The sequence below is a fragment of the Adiantum capillus-veneris genome, chromosome 1 (assembly GCF_014529385.1).
Source record: "Adiantum capillus-veneris isolate H3 chromosome 1, ASM1452938v2, whole genome shotgun sequence".
NCBI classification, from domain to species: Eukaryota; Viridiplantae; Streptophyta; class Polypodiopsida; order Polypodiales; family Pteridaceae; genus Adiantum; species Adiantum capillus-veneris.
In genome coordinates, this window is record NC_140931.1 from 91,576,619 (window position 1) to 91,593,481 (window position 16,863).

Below are 16,863 nucleotides of genomic sequence, written 5' to 3' on the forward strand. Positions count from 1 at the left end.
ACACACACAGAGAAAGAAGCGTAGGAGCTGATGATGTGGTAGATTTTCGGAAATTCCGCAAACTGCTGACGTGGCAGAACTGTACGGATTTCTGCTTTTCATGCTGGCAGTGCTGACGTGGCAGGATTGTACGGATTTTCGTAAATTACGCTGGCAGTGTTTTGGCATTGCTTTTGGACCAGAAGCTTTTGAGTTTGAAGGCTTTTCATGTAAAACTGCTTTTGGGGCCTAGGGCCTTTAAATATGAGGCTAGGGCTCATTCTCTGGCATGCTTCCTGGAGAAGGTACAGAGTGTGGAGTTCCGGCTTGTACTGTGTTGATGCAATATAAAGGAATACCGAAAGGGGCGCCAAGGTTTGGGGCTAATACTCTCTGGGGTGGAATTCCGCCACTCTGTGTCGCGTGCTCTCTCTCTCTCTCTCTCTCTCTCTCTCTCTCTCTCTCTCTCTCTCTCAGTTCAGTTGTTATTGTAGTGCTAAAAGTCTGTTCAGTCTGTTCTTTTCTATTGGCACGTGGTGCCCGTCTTGTGACAGTGGTATTAGAGCATTAGGTGTGTGCTTTTGTGAAAGCATACTGGTCCTACCAAGGAGCAGACAGAGCAAGATTGCACTTTCAAAAGTTCATTGGAAATTTTAGCTTTGTGCTCCGACCCTGGACTTATTAGCCACTCCCACCCTTATTTCATCGCGCAACGGGCGCCCTCCTGTCTTCACCGCTCATGTCTTATAGGGCATAAGCCATAAAGATCACTTACAAGAGAAGGATCCAAGATTTGTTTCGAGTTGCTGTTTTTCTCAGAGGCAGTGCCATGCAGATATTGATAGCTACCAAGCAGCATACTCCATGTACTTGGCAAGCTTTCAAGAAATTTTTTGCCCGAAGTTATATGGTTTCTGACATCTTCCTTCGGAGTGCAACTTCTGGCAGAGTGGGGTATCTTGAAATGCTTGCCATGGAAACCCTAGCAGATTATATCTTAAAACTTCTCGACATCTCTCAATAGATGTCTCTTCTCGAGCTGATAACCTTGGAGGTCCAGTGCGATTGCTATCTTGGGACTACCATCGCTGCCAAAGAGACACTGTCTGTCCAGGAGCTGATGGACCATGTTGTGCTCGGCTACGACCTTATGGAATGAACCTTGGAGGTCCAGTGCGATTGCTATCTTGGGACTACCATCGCCGCCAAAGAGACAGTGTCCGTCCAGGAGCTGATGGACCATGCTGTGCTCGGCTACGACCTTATGGAATGAACCTAACCTTAATTTTTGGTGCAGGTTTCAGGATGGAAAGTCAGTCGACTTTTCGAGCTCGACAAGTGTCGAGGTTGATTTTTAAGTTTTAAATCTGTTTGAGAACTTGTTTGGTGATCCTGTTTGGAAATTGTTTGAAATGGGTGGTATCTGTTTTGAACTTGTCGTGGTGCCAATTTGAATTGTTTGACTCTGGTTTTAATACTGGTTTCAATGATTGGTGATTTTACTATCGGGTGGAGTAGTGAGAAATGATGTTTGAGATGCTTGTTCATACTCATGGCCCGGACCCTTGTGGTTATTTGGGGGGGGGGAGTATTGAATGATTGAAAAGTGTTGTTTTTACTCATTGCCCAAACCCTTGTGGTTATTTACGAGGGGAGTATTGTTGTTGCTACTCATGGCCCGGACCCTTGTGTTTGTTTACGGGGGGAGTATTAAGAAGTCTGAGCAGTGGTTACTCTCAGCACCTCCAAACGACGCAGGCTGCGGTCTAGGGGGCGTTTGGTTGTAAAAGTTCTTTATATCTCATGGCCCGGACCTTTTTAGGTTATTTGCGGGAGGAGTGATGAGGGAGTCGTTGAACAGCTCATGGCCCGGACCTGGATGGTTATTTGCGGGGTCCTTAAGAAAAAGAGCAAACTGATCGTCCCTCGAAATGATCCTCAGAAATTTTTAAGCTAACTTGAGTTGTTTTGCAGATATGTTGTAATCACGGACGATTACTCTCTTTCAAGAAGGGGAGGTGTCACAAACTGCTGACGTGTCAAAGCCCTGAAGAATGGAGCCAACTTATAGATGCCGGTTGAGGGCCCTAAACCGTAAGAAGAACAAGTAACAGTAGAAGAAGTCCTACCAACTTATGGGGACCCCGTCTGATGGGGCTCTGAGTGTGTCACGTGACACATCCAACCCTATGTGTCCGTGGACAAGCTACAACACGACAAGGGTTCAGTCAGTCTAGTCAGTCTAGATTTAGAAGTGTTCTGGCACTTTTGTGAGTCTGTTCGTCGCAGACCGTGCATGCTCAGGCACTTAGTGTAGATGCATATCCTCTGGTTGCACACAGCATGATCATAAGCATTCCCATCAAAATCCTTCAGGGGAATTTTCCAGTGAATTTAGCCTATTTTCCCTATTTTTGACATTTTTCACTTAATTAATTTAAGAGACTTTTGTTGGGAACTGAGTAGGGCAAATTGGGTAAGTTAATATATAAGCAAACCTAGGCTAGCACTATTTGGCAGAAGAGGCAGCAGGAGCACCATCATTCAACAAGCAACTTCTCAACAAGAACCCCTTGGTGGCGTTTTCCCTCCAAGCAAAGACTCCCCTAGACCTAGCGTTTCCATCAGCAAGACATCATCGCCATAGACCTTCAACAACTGGCATTTTTCAGCAAGAACACCATCGCCATAAGATCCAACATGCTAGCGTTTTTACACCTGCATACTCAGCCCTTTTGCATGGCGTTTTCAGCAAACAAAGCAACAATAGTTTTCAGCCTCTGACCACCTAAATGGACAGCAATTTTCAGCCATCAGAGACCCTGCCATATCAGCGTTTTTGGTTCCAATGATTTGCAGCCATTAGCGCTTTTGGGACAGCAGCCAATCAGTGTCAGATTTCAGCCAGTAGCGTTTTTGGATAGCAGTACAAGAACAACAGATTTCAGCCCTTAGATCGGTCTCGCCATCCCCGTCGTCGACATTGATTTAGCCTAGACTTGCATCAGTCACCTGCATCCACTTTGTACCAGTTTGTGCAATCTATAGTAGACCACTCTCGCCAACGAGAGTGGGGCCTTCGGAGGAGGGTTTTACGTCTCTGGTGTCGTATTTCTCTTCTCTCTCTATCTCTCAGTCTCATACACTTTCACGCACAATGTCCATTTATTTTGTTAGTGATCATTGCACTCTCTCATTAAGAACGGAAGGCTCTCCCTTCCATAAGAATAGAAGGAACCTTGAGCACTGTTCGGAGCACTCATCTTGAGCAAAGTTCAAACATTCATTCTGCTGCACCTAACATTGGTATCAGAGCTTTGGCAGTATTCTGTATCACTCAAGGAAAGAACCACAAGAATCACAAGATTTTTTTTTTGCTTGTTGCGGTCGCACGAACCCAAGTTCGCTTGGGCGTGTCGATTCCTAATCGTGTTTTTGAAGAGTGACAGGAATCCTAGGAAAGAAGGGCTTTTCCAGCCTCCCCTTGTGCCTCTTTTCACTCATTAAGAGCGGACCGTGCACTTAGCGGCTGGCCAATCAACGTGAGGTGGAAAAAAGCAACCTTGGTGTGAGCGCAAGGCCGCCAAGGGGTCTGTCCGCGGAAAAGAGCAGAACTCGGGTGAAGAGAAGATCCTTCTCTAACACAGATTGCAAGCGAAAGAAGAACCTCAAGACCCTCAAGAAAAGAAGACCCTCAAGAACCTCAAGAATCTCAAGCACTCAAGACCCTCAAGAACCCAAGAACCCAAGATCCGCAAGAACCCAAGTTCCTCGTGAACTTAAGAACCAAAGATCATAGTGCATGGTCATCATCCGAAGCGGAATGGATACTTCACATACAGGTGATGAGCATGAGAGAGGCGACGAAGAATTTTTCCCACCAGGAGGTTTTTCCGACCCTCCTGCTTCCCCATCTACGCCACGAATTGTACCAAATCCTATGGAGGCGATGGTCAAGTCGATGTTGGACATGATGGCACCACAAGAAGCGACTCGCATTGCCTTGGAACGCGAGCGCGATGAACGAAAAGAAAGAAAATCACAAAGAAAGCAGGAAGCCGAAGCAAGACGAGCAGCCTTGGAGGCCGAGCGTGAGGTTCAAAGGGACCTCCGGACTCAAGAATTAGTTCGACAAGTACTTGCCTCGAAGTCCGAACGAGCCAAAGATGTTGGGAGTTCATCAAGTGGCGCAAGCCGAGATTCGGACTCCAACAGCCCAGTCACAGAGAAGTTGACTTTCAATAAGTATGATGGTAAGATGGATGCTACGGCTATTCATTCTTGGTTGCATCAATTTAATGCTTATTTTGCGACAACTAAGAAGACAGGAAATAGCAAGGTTTTGACGGTAGCTATGTACCTTGCCGGTGATGCCATCAATTGATACCACGCATGGCAAGAGGCACAGTTAGCCGCGCACCTAGAGGAAGCCGACGAATTCACGTCCCTTTCCTTCAATTGGGCTGATTTTCAAGACAAGCTCAAGGCGTGGTTTATGCCACCTCAGTACCTTGTACGATTGAAGGACGATTGGTGCGCTCTCAAGCAAAATGGTATGTCAATTATGTCTTTCTCTAATCGTGTTTTGCAGCTAGGTACCCAATTACGCAAGTCGGATGATGAACGCAAAGAGGCATTCCTGTATGGATTGGACGAGTATATCAAGTATGATGTCGAGGTGCTCGATCCAATCGATCTCAACAAGGCGGTAGCGATTGCTCTCGCGATGGAGATGAAGCACAACAAGGGAAAGCCTAAGGAGAACAAGACTTCCACAAGTACCTCGCAGACTTCTCAGAATGGTAAGAACGGTAAGAATGGTAAGAACGGTAACTCTTCTAACCAATCTTCCAACAGTCTCTCAGAAAAGAACTCTCCCAATGAACCTAAGGGTAAGGCGAACACAATTGCTAAACTGAGAGAGAAAGAGAGAAGCGAGATAGGTGGACAAATTGCTAGTGAGTCATTAACTCCATATGGCAAACTTTGTGAATGATACAAGACAAAGGACGGAGAGCCCAATCCCCTATGGCAAATATATAGTGAGCCAAGACAAGGTCGGGCAAATAAGTTGGCACCAAAAAAACAGTTTCCTAAAATTTCGGGGTTTCCCTAAAAATCTGCCTCGAATTCTAGGATGTCCACACAGGTGCCACGTCATCATATTTTGAGGTTACAAACTTGTCCGACTTCGTCTCGGCCAATTTCGGGCGCTTAAACAGGTCCTCTTTCACCGGAATGCCATGTCATCACATTTGTGACAGCATCACCTTAAAAATGGTCCACTAGGCATAAACATGCCATTGGGCACATCATCTAGGTGAAACACAAATGAAACTTGCAGTGTACAGAGACTCTGACCTCGTGGAAACCCCCTAGAAAGAAGGGTCCCACCTCATGCCAGCCTATTGGGTGGGCACATACATAGCTCATATGGTCGGGAAAGGTACGTTCACCTCAAATACGGTTGGGCATAGCCACAAAACAGTCTTCATTCCTTAATCTGCTCTTGGGAGATATTGCAGCCACCACCGGACAAAAGATGAAACTCTACCAAAAGAATTTTAAAGTCATCACCTTCCACAAACTAAGCATTCTGGTTCGAATTGTAATTCTCGTACCGAGTTGACAAAAATACTCACGATCCATGGAATTTGAGAAGGGAATTTCTTCATTTTGATGATTTTGGGATCCTCTTGAGGTTTCTTTTCTGGTGGTCTGATTTGATTCTGACTCCATTGTGTTTAGATGATAGCTCCTCTTGTGAGATCAAACGAAGGTCTGGCCTTTGATAGTATTGTAACTTTCCCACACAACATGCTAGGCAGTGAATTACTGGAACTAACTTCAATCACCATAGAAACTGTCAAACACTGCAGCCGTGGGAATCTGCAAGGGATATGTTGACAAAGTTCCTCTTAAAGAAGATTTGACTCCCAAATAGATGTCCTTGGTGGTATTTCTTTATTTGTATTAATTCATGCAACATGCACAAGACTCTTTGCTGGGAGTGACCTTCTCTCAGAATGTGGGCTACAACTAGCACAATCTTAGTTGCAAAAAGAAACTCACAAAGCACATTGCTAAAAACAACTCAAATCAGTAAAAGTAGCTTGTTGACTTATTCACTTAAGCCTTCAAAAAGCATCACGTAGCTGTTGCCATGTCATCATGCCAGCGTCCATACGATTTATCTTGTAATCACGCCACCTCAGATTTCGTTCCGGACCCTGCATAGGTGTATCATGTTAGTATCTAGTCCGTATAGTCTGTCCGGTCCGTATCGTGCCTATTTGTACAAGCAACCGTCACGCCATCACTTTTGTGACGGGAGGAGCTAGCTCAGATCTATAGGCAGCCATTGCAGATTCTTTGTATGTCACCACCCCAGACATGCAACTAAGTTGAGAAGCTGCTTGGTCAAGTGGTTTTTAGAAGTGCTATGTTTGTGCTTTTAGCAACAAGCCCTATATGAAGTGAGGCCAAAGTGCCTTCTGTAACTAGACTGTGAGAGTGGCTTCTCCAAGTGAGAGAACTTTTGTACACAATTTGTTTGAAATCAATAAAGATACAGAAATACTGCCAGGGATCTGCGTCAATAGGAACTCCGGCCCTCTTGATACAGAGGGTCAAGTTCTTTGAGTTTGTGGTGTTTGAAGTCTGCTGTTAGTTCACTGCCTCGTCTAGAAGGACCAGCCGGTTTTAATGATTTTGGACTTGGAGCAGTGTTCCTTCATTGAAATGTTGGTTGGTGGGTGAGTTAGGAGTCAGCCCCAAAAATCTTTGACTAGTCTACAGGTGATTCTTGAAAACTCATTGCCAACAGGATTAAATATACTGTGGATTGGGTTGATTAGTGCATCCAACTCATAGAAGGTACTTAAATCTCACTTTTGTGTGTGCACATGAGTGCGTTAATCACGTATATATGATATCCATGTACATGTATACAGATGTGTACATATGCATGTTCTATCTAGTCATTAGCAGTACATGAAGGTGAACTTTGGGCTTTCCGCTGTAGTCTAATGGTACGGTAACTTGTAAGAGCCTTATGAGTGAGATGTGGCGGGTTCAAGTCCTTGGGGGACAATGGGTTCTGTAAATTTGTTTTATCCTCAAAACAATCGGACGGCCCACATCATATGAGGATCGTGGGCTGTTGATCCCTGCTGAAGAAGTGGGTGTTCGTGCATGAGCTCTATGTGAACATGGTCTGTAACTTACGATGCAACATGTGAGGAATCTTTGAGGGGTCAAAAGATAGATAGCTACCTTGTTTGAAGCTGCCAATTCTACATCTCTTGAGGTGACAGTTGTTTTTATTCGTTCCCTTACTTGAGACCTTTTTTGTGCTTTAAGCTCTTCTTCCAAAGCAACTTTTTCTCCTTTGAGCTTATTTATTTCACCCAAAAGCTGGTTCACTGTGTTCATTAGATCCATCTTTTCTACCGGTATACGGCCGCTGCGAGGTTGCCTCACAAGAAACTACAAAAGGAAAAGTTAAGGACTGTTGATTCACTTTTAACAAATGAGGTTGTGTGTTTTGGCTTAATGAATAAAATAGAACACTGAAGAACATAAGAGATCGTCACCTTTTGACTAAGTTTCAAAGTTTCTAGCTCTGTCTTTGTCTTCTCATTATCCTGAAAAATTGATACAAGTTTACAAACTGGTCCTAGAAGTTACCATAAAGTAAAGAATTAGAGAATTGAGGACATCTATAGAAGGACCTATGCTTTGGAGCTAATTTATTATTCTTTATACTATTTCCTTACACCGGGAATGTTGTTGTTATTGTGCAATCCTCGTGGGCTATATCATCTTATGTTTGCAAATATTTGTGCTCAATTCTTAGTAACGCGTGTAATATTGACACCCCCCCCCCCCCCCCCCCCCCCCCACTTGTCCCCTCTTGCGTTGCCCCCTTCCTCCATTTCCCCCGCTCGCATTGTCCCCTCCATCAGCCCCTCTCTCCATTGCACTGCCTTCTCCCGCCCCCTGTTTGCCGCTACACACCCCACCCCTATCCCCAACGCGCTACTCTGTTCCCCTTTCTCCTGAAGGAGCGTCGGGCTGTTCTTTGTTCTCCGACACACCTTCGTAGTCGATGCATCCTCCTCCCCCTCAAGAACAACAAACACAAATGGAAGATTTTGCTCCTCCCTAGAGGGACTCGACTGAAGCCCCCTCGCCCAACATCGTAGAACGTACCATCCGACTTGCTCTTTCGCCGACAGAGCAAGCGAGCTTAGAAGCAGAGGTGGAGCGCCTTCATGCCACCTCTATTATCTGCAAGATAATCGGCACCCGACCTAGCAGAGGAGAGGTCCGCTACCCGCCTTCTATTTGAGGTGGGAAAAATCATCGACGTTTAGTTTCTCGGGCGCAGCTACTACCAGATTGAGTTTGAGACTCCCTAGATAGCGTCCAAGGTCATTGTGATGAGCCCCTTGGCCATCCGAGCAATCAGAGCTCATTTTCGACAGTGGTGCCATGGCTTCGATCCGGCTACCGATGCTCGTCTAGAAAGCAGATTTACCCATTTCAGTTTGCTTCCTTGGCCTGAGAAGAGAGTACCTCCCGCTACTTTTCAAGATAGGTTCCGAGATTGGGACGGTTTTGGAGACACCGCACACGACAGCTTCATTACTACCAAGGGCATACCTACGGTACATGTTTTGGTTTGAGACACCTACACCCTTCCGAAGATAGTTCTACTATCTTGGGTGAGTGGTGTTTGGCTCCATCAGAGCATGGAGTATTTGGGGCTCCCAAATCAGTACTTCAATTGCAGACACATAGGCCATTTTGCAAAGCCCTGTCCACGGAGGAGCCCTCGACACTCGACACAGCCCCAGCCTACCAAGGCTGGCCAGGCTTAGTAGATACAGACGCTGGGAGCACAGGCGGGTTGTGCCTAGGCAGATGAGGGCTAGCAACAGGTTTGTGGCTATCGTCATTAGGGACACGCATGCCAATTTGGCGCTCTTGGTGGTCGGCCTGCACAAGGCCAACAGCAGCAGCAGGCGCCAAGTTCCCACAAGGAGCGGTTTCGACCCTCTACAGCAAGATGAGCCGTCGGATACCCCCTCCACCTCAGCAACACCACCTACAGCCCCCTCCTCCCCCCCCCGGTCCCCACTTCTTCGCCTCCACCTTCTCCTCCTCCACCCGCCCCCTCCACCTCTCCCATCCCCCCCGCTAGTCCTTCCGCCTCGTCTTTTGGCTCCTCCCATGCATCGCTACCGGCCCAGGGGACTCTCTATTCTTCAGCAGCTTGGAGGTCTCTTGGCAGTGTATTTGCCATGAGCCGCCTGGCGTGAGAGCAACAACTCTACCTGCAGACGGCCCTCCTGGTGCAGGCACCGCTCTTTGCAGCAGTCCCTCGCGAGCTGACCAGTTTTGACACCCGTCGCCGTTGGGACTTCTTCTACTCCGACTTTATACGTTTTCTTGGCGACTCTTCTCTTGACCTCGAGGTGGCTTGTTTTAGAATACATGTTCTGTTTCTAGTAGCCTGAGGGGCAGAGGCCTTGGACATAGCGGTTGGTTTCTCCTTCTCGTTGTGTGGCAGGGAACAAACAGAGTGGACCACGCATACGCTGATGGACTGGCTCCATGTTCAGGCTCTGGAGTTCTCTTACCACACGGGAGGCTTGGGGGTGACAGACTTGATACAGATTTTGTGGCCGTCGGCCAAGTTCTTTGTGACACCACCATATGGAGCAGGATTTAGACACATTGTGGTAAACTTCTTTGCAGATACTCAGAGTGCACCTTGTCATGTATATGTTCACGGGGACTCTTGGATAGAGGATGTAGCTCTACAGATTGCACGCCCCGCTTGGGTATGGGTTAGACAAATACTCTAGACACCGCTGTCGCGAGGTTAGGCAAATACTCGAGACACCACTATCTCGAGGTCGTTGCGATGCGGATTACTCCCCATCCAAGCCTGCCTCGAAGATTGTGAGGCTGTGGCAGCATCAATTTTCTCTCATTGACCCCATGAGGATTGTCTCATGAAATGTGCAGGGGCTAGGCAAAGATGCCTTGTGGGTGGAGCGATAGATATGCTTATGCTACAGGAGCATTATTTGTGTGAGAGGTGTTGTCAAGTACAGCGGAAGTGTGTAAGGATTTAGCTCAAATCTAGTATTCCGCACAAACACAAGGTTATTGCACTTCACTTGAAAAAAAAGAAATTGAACTGAACACAATGAAGGAGAGAAACGCAAAGAGAGAGAAAAAAGAGAGACAACACCGCATGTTGGGTCCCAACCACCCTCAAGGGTCCCCTTGCTCTGTTGCCAAAGCAAGTACTTGCTTTATTACTTGCACAAATGATGATACAATGACTAAATGCTGAGATGCTAATGGGTACTTGATGTATATGCTTGGTATTGCTGAGATACTAAAGGGTATTGCGGTAGATGCTGAGGGGTACTGCTGTGGATGCTTGGTACTTGAGAGGCTAAGTGCTAGGTACTGCGGGTACTCTTGGTTACTTAAGGTGCTTGGTACTAATGGCTCTATTGAGGTGCTAATTGGTGCTGCTTGATACTACAACGACGACGACGAGGCTGTGGGTTGATCTGCTATCGCCGAGGACGGCGATGGGTTGAAAAACTGAAAAGCTGCTGATCCACAAGGGCTGATTGCTGAATTTAGTGGTGTTTAGGGCTGAAAAACGCTGGTGGAAGAGGCTGAGGGAAAATGCCAAACGTTGGGTATTGCTGAGAAGAGGTACTCCGGGATGAGGTACTGCCGGTACTACTTCTTTCTCCTCCTCCTCTCTCTCTGCCCTTCACTAGCGCCAAGGGCGTGCATATATATAGATTCTCACAAACTGATGACGTGGCATGATCAACAAGTTGTTCCAACTTATGGACACTGTCGAGGGGACAACTTATGGACACTAGGCTTTAAAAAAAGCGTAAGAACCTGTTGACGTGATTGTTGTACGGACGGCTGCGATTTGCACTAACTGCTGTATGGATTGCCGCAAAACGCGTTGACTACTGACACGGTAGGTCCGTACAGAAATTATATGGAAATTCCGCTTTTGGTGTTGCTGGCTATTACTGGAAGCTTTTGGTTCAGGTTGCTTTTGAGTTTACATGCTTTTGGGGCTCTGCTTTTGGTATCCCTTGTAAGAATAAATAAACCCAAGGAGGGTCTCACTTCTCAGAGCATTTGGACACAGAGTCTAAGAGCGAGCACCCGTGGGAGTTGTACTTTGCTCAAAGATTAATATAAAAGAAATACCGAAAGGGGCGCCAATCTTTGGGGCCAATCTCTCTAGGCACGGACTACGCCGCGGGCCGTGTCGACTCTTGATTTGTGAAGTATTTTGAAGTGACTCTCTTTTGTGTCACGATAGAATCTAGACTTGGGGTGTTCGAGTTTGTTACATAGATCTAAAGTTGGGTCGAGCAGTGGCCAAATCTGCCCCACGACTTTATTAAAAGGCTAAAAGTCACTTTTTTAATAAGTGGCTTAAGAGGCGGTTCACACGCGGTAAAATTCCTATATGTTGCGCACGTGACAGTTGTATTAGGCGATGTGGATAGATCTTGCGTGGTCGGTATGAGACCTTTTGGTTAGCTTCCTTTTGGCTTGGTCGCATTCAGGGAGGTGTATGTATGAGTATTGCGCATTCATGGTAGCAGGTCATTGTGGGCAAAGTCATCAGTGTGCCAGGCAGGGCCCAATGGGTCACTATGCATGTCCATGGTTGCCTTGTGGTTTTTTTGAACATTTACGTGTCCAACCATGCGAGTGCACATGCTGAGTTTTGGTTACACTTGGTGGAGTCCTTACCTCATGCAGAGCAGTGGTGCATTGGGGGGATTTCAACATGCTTGAGGACCCTTTGGATAGGATTGGGGGCAGCCATGCTACGGTACATGGGGCTGAGTTGGCTGCTTGGGAACGTCTATGTATGGCTTTGAGATCTCGGATGTATGGCAACATGTTGGCTTTGCACGGCCCTCAGATATCCTCTCATTTTCTCGGTTTGACTGCAAAGTAGGAGTAAATCTATCCAGGATAGATCGATTCTATGCTAGTGACCACATATGTGACTTGGGTGGTACATTATACAGTTTAGCAAGGACAACTTTTTTTGATCAAGTGCCGTCGATGCTTACTCTGTTTGACAAGCAGAGAAGTGGTAGTGTTATGTTGCGCATCCCAAAGAGGATTTTGCTAGATACAAAGCTCAGAGAGCAAGTCGTTGCACTTTGGACCAAGAGTCTGGACACTGCTAAAGTGGCCGATGGCCATAGGGAGCTCAGTCGCTTCTTTCTCCCGGAGTTGACAACACGATTGGTTGCGGCCCAAGAGAAGGAGAAGTGGCTCCGTCAGGGCATTGCCTCCTTATAGAGGATGCAGGAGCGGCGCCATGAGTCTACCTACCACCGTCAGGCATCTCAGTGGACCCAGTGGGCAACAGAAGTATTGGAGAGTTTTTTGAGATGATGGGTCTTCGCCATGCGCATACTAGTGTGTTTGCCTACCACCGTCAGGCATCTTAGTGGACTCAGGTGGGCGACAGAGTTACTGGAGAGAGATGGTGGGTTCGTGCCATGTGCATACCAGTGTTCAACAGTTGAGGAGACGAGATGGGCCGGTTGCCATAGGACTTTTACTTTGAGCTGCTCTTACCTGAGCCGCCGTCAGAGCGCAAGGATGCATGCATAGAGCAAGTGTGGGCACAGATGCCTTGCCTCGTCAATGAGAAGATGTGGCAAATGCTTGAGAGCCCTCTCTTGCTAGAGGAGCTAGGAGCTTGAGGAGGCTCTTAGGGCACTCTGTCGTGGTATTTTCCCAGGAGAGGATGGTTCGACTCCCAGCTTTTTCTTGGGAGGTGCTTGGACAGGACCTATGTAGTGCACACCATCACATTTTGCGCACTGGGGAGATGCCTGATAGCTTGAACGAGGGTTTGATCTATCTCATCCCCAAGGAGGGGGGCTCCCCATATGAGATTCGGCAGTGGTGGCCTAGCACCGTTCTCAACTCAGCCTACAAAATTCTTGTAAAGGCTCCGAGTTTGAGAATTCAGCCATTACTTTAGAGCATCTTACATGAGACTTAGACGGATACATGAGACTTAGAGGGGCTTTGTCAGGGAGCGTAGTATCCTTGACTATCTACACTTTCCAGGAGGCGATTTCCTTCTCTTGCCTTCGAGGAGAGGATCTTGTGGCGTTCCTTCTCGACTTTGAGAGGGCCTACGACAAAGTTGACTGGGACCTTTTTGAGGGCACTATGCGCAAGAGGGGTTTCTTAGATGCTTGGATCAAAGGGGTGTCTTCGCTTTACAGATGTGCTCACAGTCAGGTGTTGCTGCAGGAGGTTGGGGGGCAACGTTTCATGCTTGTGCTTTAGGTACGGCTTCCTATTTCTTTCCTATGCAGAGGCGATGAGCAGATTTCTGGCTTCAAAGGAGGTTGGTTTTTGTGGCCTACAATAACCCGTTCGAGGAGAGGAGCTTTTGGACGCTATGTTTGCTGATGACTCAAGCATGTTTCTGGAGGGCTGTGAGCCAATTTTCACAGGTGTGACCAGTCCCTGGAGGTGTGTTGCTGTGCGTTGGGAGCATTGACCAATTGGTGAAAGACAGTGACTTTTTGGGTTGGTGATGCTCCCACGCCAGACTGGTCGCCTGGCGAGGGGTTTCGTTGGATCTCTCCAAGGACGCCAATTTGCTAGTTGGGCTGCCAAGTTGGCTTGGACTTGGTACCAGAGTAGCAGACTGCCCCCCTCCTCCTAGCCATGAGGAGGAAACTGCTTCATTGGAGCTCAACACGGTTATCTCTTGCTGGCAGGGCTGTTGTGGCCAACCAGGTGCTCTTGGCCACCATGTGGTACATCACTTCTTGCTGGATTTTCTTGAGTCCTTGCATCAGCCAGCTCGAGAGGCTGGTTAGAAACTTTCTGTGGACAGGGAGAGACATGCAGTCTGCTCGGGCCAAAGTCTCTTGGTAGGTCATCACCCTACCCTACTCTCAAGGAGGGTTGGGGATCATTGAGCCATCACGACAGAGTAGAGCCCTCCATGGGAAGCTCATAGTCAAAGGTCTTGTTCCAGGTGAGGAGCCATGGAAGGAGCCCTTGTTGCACCGGCCGAGTTCCACAAATGGGTGGCCCTTGGAGCCCCTCCACTCGTTGGATTTTCATAGAGAAGCGCAGAGTGGGCCTAAGCAGGAGATGGGAGGACTGTTTCGTGTTGAGCTTGCTTCGGTCTTGGGAGCAGTTGAAGGGGTGACACGGGACTCGAGCAGCATCAACCCACATGCATTGAGGAGTGCTTGAGGCGGCCTCTTACATGGAACTCGTTGGTCAGTATACAGCGAGGTCACATGGTTGGCAGTAGACCCCAAGTCTCATGGGGTCCCATGGCAGAGGGTCGAACCCGCACCCTGGGAGATTGCTTGCAGTTTACAACACTTCCTGAGGAGATTCCAAACATCGAGCTGCGCGGCATGAGGGGGGTACAAAGCATGTGTCAGGACATCGTCGAGGCTCTACCAGCAGAGTGACCGACACCTATTGAGTTGGCAGCTCCCAACTGGATGGGGGCCTTCACTCTCCTTGAGGTCCTCATCGCAGCTGGGGCTTGCTCAGACTTAGACCTTTGCATGCTCTTTGAGGTTCAGCGAGAGGGTTGCCTCAATAGTAACTTCGCCTCCACAAAGTTACTATTGAGGCACTAGAGGTAGCAGAGTGTTGTTTGTGAAGCTATGGTGCATACACTCAAGAACCATTCATGGGTGAAAATAACATAGTAGAGCTTGATTATTAGAGATGAAAAATGGCTACATGAGTACCTCTTATATAGGCATAAGCTAGAGCTTTTGATTACATCATAGATGAGGTGTTGAGAGAGCTCAAGGATCAGCCCAAAAGAGGATAAACAAGTGGAGAACTCGTATGCACCTTCTTAGGGACTGTATTGACCTCCTTTTTGGCTTCTAATGCACTTGGAAAGATGTTAGAAAGGTCCATAGGTCATGCGTACATTTGGGATGTGTACCTCGTCATGGAGAGCTAGGGAAAGGCTCCATAAGCTAAGATACGCTAAGCTTACCCTAACACACGCCCTCCTAAGCCTAGATTATTTATATGCCTCTGGGAATCTCTTTGATACATTTGCAAGGTTCACATGATTGATACTGGTGGTTCTCAATTGGATTCATCACCAGGTTCACTAGGATACATCATATAGGCTCACAAATAGAGATCCTAGGGTTTGATTACATGTTAGAGCACATCTGTGTAGGTAATGAGAGAGTGCCCAGGAGTATCTTCATCTGCATGATCACGTTCTTCAATTAGGTTTACCTTTGCTTTGAATTGATCTTTGTATATGTTCTCCATGGTCCTTTCGTTGCTGTGGTTCCGTTCTTGATTGTTGTTCCTGTAGAAGAGACGGAATGGTCGATGTCCAATCCCATCCTTCCACATTGTTGGCATTCTTTGACTTCAAAGTAATCCTTAGACTCATGGTTGGTTCTCAATGCGTGCATTTTTCTTTGAAGAGATTACATCATATGCTCGATTTGATGTTGATTCTTTGTTGCTTTTTATTGATCCTTTTATCTTCTTCCTGTAAAGGATTGATGACGCTTCGGAGTGAGGATATTGGTTCCTTTTCTTTGAGCACAATTACAATTTGATCATGCTCTTCAGGAAGGGCCTTTTCAAAGCATAGCTACTTGGTCTTCTTCTTCAACTGACGACTCTATGTATACCAATTGTGTGCAGATGCTTTTAAGCCTATCAATGAAACGAAAGAGGTCCTCATCACTCCATCATGAGTCCATACAATTGCATTTTCAATGAGATTTTTGAGTGCTTTCCTTTTGCTGCAAATAGTCTTTCTAAGGTTTTCCATGCACTGAGAGCAGTAGTGGCTTCACCTAAGTAGTACACATAGTTATCATGAAGTGTTGTGAGGATGATGCCAAGTGCTTGTTTCGTCACAGCTTTGGAATTGTGATATGTAGCTCTAGTTTGAATAGTCTCTCTATCATTTGTTGGCCTCACTACACTCCATAACCCCTTTTTCATGAGATATCACCTTGAATTTCACTTGCCAAGTGTGAAATCCCGTGCCATTGAACTTGCTTAGATCGCCTTTCCCCATGATGCACCCCTTTGTCTGTGTGTGGAGAAGGTCTTACCTCTTTCGATGTAGAAAGGGATAGTGTCTAGTCTCCGAATATAATACAATTCAAGAAAACAATCACTTCATGTAAGGGTAGTCACGTACAACTCAAAGTGGTGATGTGCACGGATGGTTGTCTAAGATCCAGCTTTGAAGAGAGTTTTCCTTGTCGAAGTGAAGCACCTCTTCACCAAGTGGTGAAGTCACTCTTCACGACTTTCAAGGTTGTTTGCCGTGAGAAATACTCCAAGTAGGGGAAGTTTTGTTCTTAGAAAACACCCTTAGTAGGGGCTTGACTTCTAGGGGCCCCAAGGCAGGCCAGGGCTGTGAGAACTATAGCTTGAGAAGAGTCAACTAGCCAGTGGGCAGTGAGGTGAGCGTGGGAAGGGGAGCCACCGTGTGGCGGATCTGGAAAAAAAACTTGTGAAGGAGATTTGATGGCGCGTTGTGTCCGGATGGCTCAAAGGCAGCGTGGCGTGGGGCCTTCCTCTTGCGGGTCCTCCCAGTTCAATAGGGTTAATTCAAATGTGCAAATTGCAGCTGGCAGCAAGCTTTACTTAAAGTAGCCAATGGGGGTCGATCTCAGCACATATCATATCCGACAACCCTATTTGAGGGTAGGGTAACCACGAGCTCACGAGGCTTTGGATGCTTTGACCCTAGAAATTAGGGGTGTTAAGCTTACACACACAGACAAGACAGAG

At 47.1% G+C, this 16,863-nt stretch overlaps 1 protein-coding gene across 2 annotated transcripts in view; it reads right to left on the reverse strand.

Annotated features, from left to right (window-relative positions):
• Positions 1-16,863, reverse strand: part of LOC147465177 (uncharacterized) — an 84,002-nt gene that overhangs the window by 58,850 nt on the left and 8,289 nt on the right. The window contains exons 8-10 of one of the 2 annotated variants that reach the window (XM_086518644.1): positions 7,575-7,625; positions 7,255-7,467; positions 5,984-6,209 (exon numbers count right to left, since the gene is read on the reverse strand). In XM_086518644.1, the coding sequence (XP_086374770.1) occupies positions 6,117-6,209; positions 7,255-7,467; positions 7,575-7,625 (357 nt within the window). In that variant the 3' untranslated portion in view covers positions 5,984-6,116. Of the gene's footprint in view, positions 1-5,983; positions 6,210-7,254; positions 7,468-7,574; positions 7,626-16,863 lie in introns of those variants that run through there. The other variant, XM_086518634.1, reaches the window with a different exon arrangement.